General features: G+C 36.7%; 1 protein-coding gene across 3 annotated transcripts in view; it reads left to right on the top strand.

Moving 5' to 3' along the window:
• Window positions 1-12,330, top strand: part of GRM8 (glutamate metabotropic receptor 8) — a 523,312-nt gene extending 510,982 nt beyond the window's left edge. For all 3 annotated transcript variants that reach the window (XM_087723690.1, XM_087723687.1, XM_087723689.1), the window contains exon 11: window positions 11,834-12,330. In XM_087723690.1, coding sequence (XP_087579816.1) covers window positions 11,834-11,883 — 50 coding nt within the window. In that variant the 3' untranslated portion in view covers window positions 11,884-12,330. The remainder of the gene's footprint in view (window positions 1-11,833) is intronic.
• The last annotated feature ends 530 nt before the right edge of the window (window positions 12,331-12,860 follow it).

The raw sequence follows: 12,860 nt of genomic DNA, 5'->3' as shown, positions 1-12,860 counted from the left end.
CCTTAGCTCTCAAATTACTTTCCCAGTGACAGTTATGACACATTAATTTTAGTACAAGGACATCACTTCAGAATATGTCTCTGTTGCAGAGAAAAGAAGCAAGGCCTGATCCTGAAGCATACTATTTCACTGAGACTTCACTTACAAGTATGTAGCTTGTAATTTACTTGAACCAATAACAACAATAACAATCACAACATATATTTCCTCAACAGAGTATGCTTTGAAATTAATTTTAAAACTCTTATCTTTCTTCCACAAAATAATTATTCAGGATTAAGGATTAAATTGTCTCTAGTCTTCTTTCCTATTACTTAATACATCTATAATTATTATATTATATAACTATAGTTGTTGTCATTTTTCAGGGTGCTGTCCTAGAATATCAACCAGCTATGATCACATATAACATACAACTGTGAGGCATGACTATATCAATTAGATGTGCTGACATGAGCCAATTCAGGGGTGGGCTTCAAAAATTTAAGCAACGGCTTCTCTCTCTGGTTGCTGGGTGAATGTGGCCATGGTAGACGTGGTCTAGTCGGCCTCCTGCACCAAGGCGGGGCCCCCATTTTAACCTTCCCGAGGCTCCAAAGGCTTTCCTAGAGCCTCTGGGAAGCAAAAACTGGCTCCCTTGGACTTGGGAGGTCCTCTGGAGGCTGAAAACGGGCCTGTTTCCAGTCTTCCAGAACTTCCAGGAGGCCCATTTCCCCCCTCCCCGAGCCTCCGCACAAGCCCTGCACTTACCTCACATCCAAAATGGACCACGTGGAGACTCCTGGGAGGGGTGGGGAGGGACAAGGTGGAAGGGGCCAGCCGGGATCGAATTTGGAGGTTCTCCGAACTGGCCATAATGTTAATTACAGGTTCTCCCAAACCCAGGTGAACCTGTAGCAGCTCACCCATGAGCCAATTATGTCAGATCTTTCTGTATGGACATATTTTTGAAGAGTCTGTGGGCTAGAAATTTATGCTTGATGCCATTCTTCTTAGTATTAAGCCTACCATGATTCCATGCATGGTATTAGTACTGTAATCAATACGCTATCAATAGTATTTCTAAATGTTCCTGTGTTCTAAAAGCTTTTAAAGCTGAACTGTGAAAGAGCAACTAGAGAAAGATGTTGCCTTCATTCTCTATTTGTAATCATGGATGGGATATTGGTCTGGCCCATCAAGGTTAGAATTATAATTTGAAGTACCTGAAGGACTTGAGAAATTAGCAATAATATCTGTATCCTACATTTCATTCAGACTCTGTCATATTTAAAGTTGTAGGTGTTGTTTTAAAAACACTTCACTTTAAAAACTTCAGTTATTGAGCAAGGATAAATCAATCAATCTCTTCCTCCAGTAGGAGAAATCTATTGGAGCATGCATCAAATGCAAAGGAATTATTGGGATAAAACAAGAAGTGGCTAATTATATATAATACTTTTTATTTTATTTTTTTCATTTTTGTGGGATTCTATTTATTTCCTTTTCTTTCTATATCCATTGTAGGTTGGACAGAAAAAAAGGCTAAATGGAAATATTGTAAAGGATTTCATAAGAATTAGTTAATAACCAAGGAAAAATAATATTTAGATTTTCATGCATTCCATTTCTTGGGAATAAACAATTGGACTGTCTCAATCTAAAAATGCAGAAGTGTGTTTGAGGAGAAAATAAAAAAAGATGGCATTCCAATAATGTGATGGAAACTCGAATAGTTTTTACTTATTTACCTTGATTTTATCCAAAATTCATACTAAGTTTGCAGAATTATGAATGAAGATTAGGTTTTTTTTCTTAAAATGATGTCACTGCAATGGGAATGCAAGTTTCTCAGACTATTGTTAGAGAAACCTGAAATTATCAGAAGGTGACGTCCTTACTTGCTCTTTTTGTATACACATATATGGACAGTCAACTCTATATAAATGCATGTCATTATGTAAGGATATACATACATACATACATACATACATACATACATACATACATACATACATACATACATACATACATACATATATATATATATATATATATATATATATATATATATATATATCACTTTATCTAAACAAGTGGAACAAGTTATGCTTTCTCCTAGCAAAATAAGAAGATATTTCTTTTAATGCATGCCACTTATTGGAATCTTCATTGTAAATGCTTGAAAGAAATACAGAAAAAGCAACTATTTAAGGAGGCAAAATCTAAAAAACTGGTCTTTAAAAGCATGTTCCTTGGGTTTGTTATGCCAAATTTACAATACTCTCTGAAGATCTATGCTTTCAGTGCGTATTTCATATTGCAACTCACAGGGCTTGAAACTGAAATAATACCAAGTTTTACAATTTGGGGTTGTAAAATCCCAAAATTAGGAAGTTAATTATAGTAAATCATGGATGATACCTAAGAGAATATTAATGGAATCAAGACATAAGTGGAAATCTGAGAATACTGGTTATTTTGTTATTTTATTTTTAAATCCTAAAATACGGTTCACAAGAATATAGATAAATTTTATATGTAAATTCCACTGTTAAAGTAGGCTTCTTATTCAGCTAAGGAGGCTGTTATAAGCATTTTTAACACCATGATATAGTTATGCTCCTGGTTGCCAAAAGTCATAAAATGTGTGTTCCATAAATTGGAGGTTGTGGTATGCCATGGCCAAAAGTATAAATTCTAGGATTAAAATAGGATTTTAATGTCCCCTTTGGGGGAGGGATGCCAAGGTCTATTCTAGAGAAGACCTTGTTTTGTAGAATTTAAATGAAGTTCTCTTACAGAATGTATAAAAACAGGAGCGTTTTAGAAAATACTAATTCAGCCTAGACATTATGGAGAAAGTTAGAATGTAACTCTTCTTTTTAACATATCATTAGGCATGTATGTACGTATATAGGTATGTATGTATGTATGTATGTATGTATGTATGTATGTATGTATGTATGTATGTAAATACAAAGGAAATTCAGTCCAAATATATTTCTACTTATAAACACATTCTACTTATAAAATGCATATATTCTTAAGGAAACTATGTTGGATAAATGTCAGCTTTTTATGAAATCATACTAATAAGAATGTTTCTTATTGTATGTTTATAACTAACCTAAAACTCATTTTCATTGGTGGTATTATTGTACCTTGCCTTCTTAGAGAAATAGAAGCAGGAGTGGGCTTCAAAAATTTAAGCAAAGGGTTCTCTGCCCAGTTGCTGGATGGGCATTGCCATTGTGGGTGGTGCCTAGTCCTCTCGTGCACCATGGCTGGGGGGGTGGGTAATTTTTGTCTTCCCCAAGATCCAGAGGCTTTCCTTGAGCTTCTAGAAGGGCAAAAATTGCTTCCCTCAAGCTTTGGGCGTCTTCCGGGAGGGATGTTTTTTCCCCTGCCAGAGCCTCTACACAGCTCTCATTCAAAATGGGCCACATGAAGATTCCTGGGAGGGGAAGGGCAGGTTGGGATGGGAAGGGTAGGAGGGGCTATCCAGGGGTAGGATTTGGCGGTTCTCTGGAAGGGCTATAGTGTTAGCTACAGGTTCTTCTGAACCCGGGCGAACCTGTAGCAGCCCACTCCTGAATAGAAGCTCCTAAAGTTGGGAGTGTTTCCTCAGGCCTTATGAATGGGGAATTCTGGAAATTGAAATCTACCTATATTTAAGTCACCAAACTTGAGAGACACTGACTTAAAAGCTTAAAGCTACCCATTCCTCCTTCCCTTCTCCTCCTCTCCCTTATAACTCAAATTGGTATCTAAATCAGATTGTTTCACCCTATTGCACTGTAGAGATGCATGAAAATTGTGTTCGGTTCATAAGTTATGGGTTTGATTGCTTCTTGCCAGATTTAATGCATGGCTACAGAATTATTAGATTTTTGTGTTTCTTTAGATGCTGCAGTGAAGTTTTTGCCTTGTAAAAAATATAATGCATTTGAAAATAAATATACTGAAATAGAAAGGCATGGAAAAGTATTGCAAATTAATGTAGAAATGAGAGAGAACTGATTTCTGCATGAATCATTCTTGGCTGATCAATTGTATTTTTATGGCATTGTATCACTTTTTCTAGAAGCAGACCATGCCAATAAAATTAAGCTGGTTTTCCACAATAAATGAAATAATGTTTGTTATTTTAAAGCCATGCTATTATTATAATGTGGAATATTAATATTCCTAAACTTGATGAAGAGGGAAGTAATAAGAATAGCTCCCATTTAGCAACAGATAGCAAATTTTAGTTTTACTAAATTATAGGTTATATTAAAAGAAATTGTTCATTTTCTTTGGGGATCTTCATTAAAGCATCTGGAGGGCTTGTAGTAGGCAATTTTCTTTGAAATGTAAATGATTAAGCAAAGCCAGATAATTAAACAGAAATATCTTTAATCAATTGAAAGCATAAATCATATAATTTTCTGGAAGGAAGAGGCATCAATCTTCTAGCCAGCATGTATCTAAGCTTTGGAGAGGCAATCACATGTGATTTTGCTTCCTATAGTGCAAAGAAATTGCAAATGTCAATAAAATCTTCCCTATATATCATTTAGTCTAGTCAGACCCTTAGCTCAACTTCTACATTAATTCACTGTTAAGAGTTATGTTATTCTCACTTTGCTCTCCTGCTCTGATAGAGAAAGAATATGGCACTTAATATTTATATTACATTGTGTCTGCCTGTGTTAAAAACACTCTGCATATATTATCTCAACAGTTTTTTATAAAGACCCAATTTCCTTTTTCAATACAAAACTGTTGACAAAATGACTAAATTACTAGACCAGTGAAATGCTGTGGACATAATAGATTTCAGTAAGGCATTTTACAAAGTAGACCACAACCTACTTATTAGTAAACTAGAAAAATCTGGGATAGACAGCATCATCACAAGATGGGGCGACAGAAGCAATACCATAAGGTTCCATCTTAGGTCAATATTTAATACCTTCATAAATGACTTAGATGAGGGAATGGAAGGGGAACTCATCAAATTTTCAGATGAAAGTAAGCTAGCAGGAATAGTCAACATCCCAGATGATAAGCTCAGGATCCAAAAATATCTTAACAAATTTAAACAATGGGCCCTACCCAACAACATGAAATTGAATGTGGAGCAAAGGAAGATTTTATACTTAGGCAGGAAAAAAACAAAGGTACAAGTACAGATTAGAAGAAACCTGGCTCAAAAAACAGTAACTGTGAGAGGGACCTTGGAGTCCTAGTGGATGATCACTTAAATATAAACCAACAAAGCTAATATAATCCCTGGTTGTACAAACAGAAGCATAGAATCAAAGTCATGTGAAGTATTAGTACTGGTTTATAAAACATTAATAAGACCACACATGGAATACTGCTAAGATGTTGAGACGTTGGAAAAAATGCAAAGAAGATCAACTAAACTGATTAAGGCCTAGAGACAAAAACATCTGAAGAGCGGTTGCAGGATTTTCTCTAGAGAGAAAAATGTCTAGGGGTAACATGATAGTTCTAGTATTTGAGGGGCTGCCACAAAGAAGAGGAGGTCAACTTATTTTCCAAAGCTCCAGAAGGCAGGACAAGAAACAATGAATGGAAACTAATCAAGGAGAGAAGCAAGCTGGAATTAAGGAGAAACTTCCTAACAGTGAGGACAATTAACCAGTGGAACAGCTTTGCCTTCAGAAGTTGTGATTGCTTCATCACTGGAGGTTTTTAAGAAGAGGTAGGGCAGGCACTTATCTGAAATGGTATAAGGTGTCCTGTTTGAGCAGAGATTGGCCTAGAAGATTTCCAAGCTTCTCTTCTCTTCTCTCCTCTCCTCTCCTCTCTTCTTTTCTCTACTCTACTCTACTCTACTCTACTCTACTCTACTCTAATAAGAGGTGGGTTTCTACTGGTTTGCACCAGTTTGGGTGAACCGGTAGTGGTAATTTGGCCTGGTTCTCTGGTCTCCGCTGCTGCTGCTGGCATGTTTTTATATTAGGTTTCCATGGTCTTTGCCATTCGCAGACCAATTTACACTGAACTGTGCACGCATGCACAGCGAACCTGTACTATCACAGGTAGGAACCCACCCCTGTCTCTCATCCATAAGAAATTATAACACATTAGGAAAGACTATCCTAGTGTGAGCAAATTAGTTATCTTTTCATTCTCTTCAGAGCTCATTGCTTAACATAGAAGCTTTACAATGAATGGCTGTTTTGTAACTAAAAGAGCATAGCAACAAGAGAAGACATTGTTTAATATCAATTTTATGTATCTGTTCCTTTTGAATTAGGAAAGAAGGAAGGAAGGAAGGAAGGAAGGAAGGAAGGAAGGAAAGAAGGAAGGAAGGAAAACCTAGCGGTCTATAATGTATCAGTGTGAAAAATTGGTCCTTAGAGTATAATTACCATCTTAATTGTGAGTCAGATCACAATTAGTAAATAATGACAGCAATTTGAAATGCTTGAATAGAAAAAAGGAGAAACAAAGAAGCAAAATGACACCAATAAAACCACTCTAAATGTCTAGGAATGTATCCATAAGGTCACCAGAAGTCAAGACTGACTCAAGGGCACCCATATATCTAAGATTTCCCTGGAGAATCCTCAAGCCTGTTTTGGGTCATGAGCCTGAAAGCATCTGGAAGCTTTATTTATAACAGTTGGACTGCTAATTTGTGTATGATTATATATAATCATACACAAATATCATTATCTAAATTTTGGAAGAAATGCCCTGGTTGTCAGTTTTTTCTTGGCTCAATTCAAAGTGTTGGCCACATGTTAGAATCCCTGTACAATAAAATATGCACCTTGAATACCTAAATATTCCTTGCTGCAAAGTTGGGTGGTAAGTAAAATCTGAAATTGAAGCTTTATAGGGCAGACCACCATTTCCTTGGGTCCATTTATTAGGAATCCAGAATTTATCCAAAGATGTCCATAGAGTTTCTATCGAGTTGCCATTGCATCCCACATATTTTATTTTCAATGAAGATTCAAAACATTCCTTTTAGTTAGTTATTTCAATTGCAGCTATGCTGCAAAATCTTTTTTCTCATTTTCTTAGCAGCAGGAACAATGAGCTCCATGGAATACATAGAAATCATTGTTGTTACTCTATTGTTATTTTAAATATTGGCTTCTTTTTCATGTTTTAGTAATTTCATCACTTGTTTTGAATTGTTATGCACTGCCTCGGTAATTTTCAGCACAAAGGCAGTATAGAAATACCAATACATAAATAAATTTAAGCTTGTAATGTCACTATAGCTTTTTTTACTTTAGCTTGGAGATCAATACAGTTGGCCCAAACTGCCAGGATATCTTCCAGCACATTGTTTTAAGATCAATCGAATCTACTTCCTACTATTATCTAGCTGTTCCTTTCATATTGATATTTTCATGATATTATATTCCTATCTCCTAATGGCAAAACTCTAATAATATTTGCTATGGGATGATTGTTAGCTGCAGATCATCTATAAGATTAGAATTGTGGTTGCTGTTTTTCAAGGTCAACTCATACATACATTTATCAGAGAATAGTTTATTAGTCATATTTATTACTAATATTGTAGTGCTTCTAATATGAGGATAAACAGAGATTATTCTAATATTTTCTGTCCTACTTTGTTACAGTACACTAGAAAGTGAAAGGCAATGTTAAGTCAAATTGCAAGTTTCAAAATACTGGCATATTTTTTTCCCCCAATAATAGATTTAAAGCAATGTTTCTGTGGTTGGATCAAATTCTAACCTTCCACATCGAAATTTGTTACAACAAATTTATCTATATGACTTTTTAAAGGACACATTGTAAATTGGCATATATTCAACAAGTAGATTTTCCCAATCATTGTTTATTTGTTCATATTATCAATTAACCGATTTTTCTACCCATCCAACCCATTAGCCTTTTCTCTTTTGATATTATCTCTTTGAGTATAATATCTGACCTGCTGATATTGTACAACTAAAATGTATGTTTTTACATTTTAGATTTTCCTTGCAAACTAAACTGGTATAGAGTGAATATTCAAGGTACAATTATTGAGATGCACATGAAATGGGAGAAAAATCTTACTTACTTCCAAAAACCAAATTTTCGTTAATATAGGGCAGTCTCAGAACATATAGTAATATCTTCAAGTGCTCTGCCATAGAGCACTTGGAAAGTGGGCCATAAATAACAAAAGTGTATACTGACTACTATTACCACCCAACTCCCAGATATTTGATAAAAATAATACTTTTTTACAGTAATTAAAATATTTTAATGCCTTTCTGCAGTTCAATGTGCCTGCCTATACAAACAACCACAGAACTGAAGCCAGCAAAGAAATAAACAGTGGATTCACTATAATCTCGCCTAAGAACAGGTTAAAAACAGCACAAATCTTCTCTTCTGCCATAATTGTTAGCAATTTTGCCTTTGCAGTCTAAAATCTCATCGGCATAGCCATACCTGTAAAGTGCATGTACGTTGCACACCACACAGCTTTTTTCATTTGAAAACAAAATAAACAATAAAGATCACTCAAGAGCTAGATTAGAGTACAGTGCTTCATTGTCCAAGAGAAAGAATTTAAAGAAAACGGTAAGCTTGCTTGCATGGCAAATGGCAGGTTCCCCCCCACTCCCCCCCAAAAAATGTTCAAAGTTGTTTTCAATCTGTAAACTTGGGCTCAAATGATGCTTCATCCTCTCATCGCCTTCATCATTTCAGTTAATTCCCAGTGAAAGGCAAAAGGTACAGAACCAGGGTTTGCTGTGAGTTTAAAACACTTTTTATAGAGCCAAGGTGGTTAGAGTGTAGTACTGCAAACTATTTCAGCTGGCTACTAGCTGTAGTTCAGCAGTTCAAATCTCACCAGGCTCAAAATTGACTCAGCCTTTCGTGGCTTATAAGTCTAAGTGCTATTGTTATTTTTACTCTGAAACCTAAGCATCATATAGTGATACATACATCTAATGCATTTGTTGGACCTCAGGAATGGAGGATTAGCTACATCTTGAAGAGGCACTCAGCTAAAATAAAATGAAAAAGACCAAAATAACAAAGACTTCCCCCCATTTAGTTTACCAGATCAGATAAAATTGAGACTTCCAAGAGACTCACCACCAATTTTGTGGTACCCATTGCTTTTGCTAATGCTGTGATGGTCATTTGTATGATGCTCATTGATATGGATAGAAAGACATTTTGTGCAGGTTGTAGGGTTCATCTTCCAAGGTCTGTGTTTTTCTCATAGAAATAGAATATTGTTCTGACCTAGGCTTCCCAAGCGCATGAAGCAAACTCCTGGTCCTTAAAAAAACACCCTTTTATTAATTTACTGTGAATTCTGGTCATTCACATCCAGCAAAGTCTTTCAAAGAAGGATTTACAGTCATAGACTTTATCTGGCTTGGAGAGCTGGCAGGCCAATATCTGCAAAACTTGGCAAGGAGTCTCGGAGTGTCACAAACCAATTAAGCGAACTACTGTAATTGTCTCTTGCAAATTCCCCTCCCCTTTCACTCCTCTTTTATTTCCTCTGGGAGGGGCAATTTATTCTCTGCCTTACTCCCAGGTTGACCCCTGTTCTTTTGCTGTTCCCTTCAACTGGCAACTCTGTGCATGCGCACACTGGGAATAGGCTCCAGCTGTTTGTCTGTTTCATGGATCTGACTCTGAAGGCAGCTGATAACTGGCATATGGCTCTGGCCCCATCTCTGCCTCTGACACAGAGCCCTCATCAGAGCCTTCCCCAGACTCCAGGACTGGCCCATGTTCCTCCCCAACCTCCTCACTATTCGAATCTGCTTCCAACTCCACTGGCGGGCCACAACAAATATATTCTCTAAATAGTTAATGCAGATTGTTAACACATAAAAGGTGTGTCACAATTGTTACTGCATAAACTGTTGGCATTCAGACAAATTAATTTGGTTAGCAACCAGACTTGGGATAAACATTTTAAGCAACAACCCAAGGGCCAGTTCCTATAAAACAACTGGTTTGGTATTCAGGTGCAGCTCTGATTTAATTCCACCAGAAAAAACTTGTAGCTATCTTTTATCTCAAATCAAAGTTGGGTGTAATTTGTGTTTCTTGATCCTGTTGTTGCAGGGTATCATCATAGATTTGGTATCAATGAAAAATTCCTTCCATTATACCATTCTTCTGCTTATGCATTGAAATCTCAATTGTAAAAGCATATTTGCATAAAAGCATACTCTACTTAAGCTCTCTGTCAGTTGGGGAGAAATACTCCCATACATTTTTCTTTAATCCTTCTATAATATCTGTGAAATGGTTCAGAAGACATATACAATTTAATGCAGGCAATCCTAATAATAGCAACTGGAACATGAATTTCTATTGCTGAACAATATGCTTGCAAAATGCAATGCTTAGTGACTGTAGTTCAGGCAGTTCCCGGTTATCATCATTAAGGTCATTAAGTGAGGACCTCATGAAATCACATCTTCTGACTTCTTGTCAGCTTCTTCATCAACCAATCTTGCTTGTGAGAAGCCAGCAAGAAAGCTTGCAAATAGTGGTCATGTGATTTTGGTATGTGGGGACAGTTGAAAATCTGGGTTTGTTGCCGATCATTAAGATTATAGTCATGTGACTGTTGGGGGAACTTCACTGATAAGACATAAATACCACTCATTAAACACTCATAGGTCTGAATGATAGCTGAGTAAGTAGTTGTTAAACAAGGATCACCTGTATACATATTTGAATGAATGTCTCATTATTTAAAATTATTACAGAATTGTTCTTTAGAGATGGAAAGAATGCATACTTTAATCTTCTCCACCAAGCAGGACGTATGCCTACTTTTAATTCAGAGTTAACCTTACACAGAATGAGCAACATCCAGTGGCAAAAATTAATGTTGAACAGTGGGCCAGAGTGCACCATCTGGGCTCTAATTTCAACATAATTATGATACCCTTGGCAAATCAGCTCTCTTAATCTAATCTACAATGCAATTTAATTATTTTAATCTACAATACAATTAAAGCCTATTTTTTTCATGGTTAGTCACTCGAGAGATGAGCACATGACTCTCTAAAAATATTTTTCTTGCTCCAGGACCTACACATTCAAAGTCTGTCCCTTCACAGTTATTACTTTTACCAGCCAGGATATAATCCCAAGAGTTACTTCAGTTTTTTAAACTTTTCTCACACATTCCCAGTCACAGGGGCCATTTACTTCAGTGGATTAAAAGAAAATGGAGGGGGAAAAAGAACAGAATATTGACGGCGGAGTCACTGAGGAAAAGATTGGGGTTTATGTCTCTGGTTTAAGAACAATCTGCTCGTAGCATGTCTACATCATAGAATTGCATGCATATTAATGGATCAGATGGTGCTAATGAATCTTATCAAATGCTTGGGAGTTGGAGTCTGAATTTTTTTCCCCCCACCAGGCTAGGTAACATCTTTAGTGGATGATGATGTTACCTAGCCTTGTAATGAAACATTCAGAAACCAGCCCACGAAGCTCAGAGAACAAAATTCTACCTTCTTCCTACACTCGAGCTAGAGATATTCACCACTATTGCAAATCTATCAAATTTACAGAGCATCAATAGCAGCTGTAAGAGTAATGTAAAACAAACTCTTTCAATTATTCACTGATTCACCTAATTCTGCATTTGGGCAACATTTCCATGCCTATTAATATGATTAGCTGTATTTAATTACAAATAATTTTTTTCCAAGATGTCCCAGTATCTCAAATCAGCCCAGATAATTTCTAAGAACATTAAGCTGCTTCAATACAGATCCCCCCCCCTCTTTCCCTAACCATAATAAAAAATTCCCTTAATTCAATTAGCTGATTTGGATTTGTTTTTCTTTTGCAGCTTCCTCCACCAAGACGAGCTACGTCAGCTATAGCAATCATGCAAACTGAATGGTGAAACCAATCATACCTGAAGACTCACAATATGTGAACTGAAGAACAACGTTGACCATCACATCAAGAGAACTCAGCCTCTGAAATGTCTCTAGAAAACAGACTAAGCTGTAAAAGGACAAAGATTGACCATGTGGCCATAGCAGGAGGCATGCGTGGGTTGGGGGAAAAATGGCCCAGAATTATATATTATGATTGCCTGTCAAATGTCTGAACTGTTTACTCATGAAAAAAGGTGAATCACAAAAGGAAAACAAAATGTTAGCTTGTGAAAAAAAATTCTGTTGAAATAAAACCATGTCTGATGTTATACTTGTAAGTACTTTTTTGTGATTGTGAGAAATTCCATTCCTGTTCCACACTTGTTCAACTTGTATAAGAAGATGAAGTTTGTTTCTTGTGATGGCTGACTGAATTGAAACCCTGCGTTGTGCTAATGATAAATGCAATGGTTGACGCATGCACATTTTTATACTAAATAATTTATTTCTATTAATAAAGGAATGTTTTGCAAATGTTGAGACTTGTTTCGTTGCCATTTTGAGGGATTTGCTGAAAGGCGGGTTTTTATTCTGGACAAGCAATAAAAATTATGTTGCACACCAAGAACCTGAACTTAAGACAGGGGTGTCAAACTCAAGGCTCGTGTGCGAGATCTGACGCAGAGGTGGGTTGCTACCAGTCCACACAAGTTGGGGCAAACCATAGTGGAAATTGGGTAGTGGAAAGCGTGCGCAAAGTGAACTTGCATTTACGCCGGCAGCAACCCACCTCTGATCTGGATCACAGGATACTTAAATCTGGACCAAGGAGATGACCTGGAAATAACAAAAGACTGGCCCACGGTGCCTTTGGTGGCCAAAACAGGGCATGGGGGATGTATGCTCCCATACCCCATTTTTAGCCTGGATGGCCTCCTGTAGCATTCTTCATGCCCCCTCCATGCCTCGCTTTGGCTGGCAGAATGTTGCAGG

Source organism: Thamnophis sirtalis, unplaced genomic scaffold (assembly GCF_051295495.1).
Source record: "Thamnophis sirtalis isolate CommonGarterSnake01/CBP01778 unplaced genomic scaffold, rThaSir2_p1.2 scaffold_9, whole genome shotgun sequence".
Taxonomy (NCBI): Eukaryota; Metazoa; Chordata; class Lepidosauria; order Squamata; family Natricidae; genus Thamnophis; species Thamnophis sirtalis.
The sequence above is the reverse complement of the archived record's forward strand: the minus strand, read 5'-3'. Positions and strand labels throughout refer to the sequence as shown.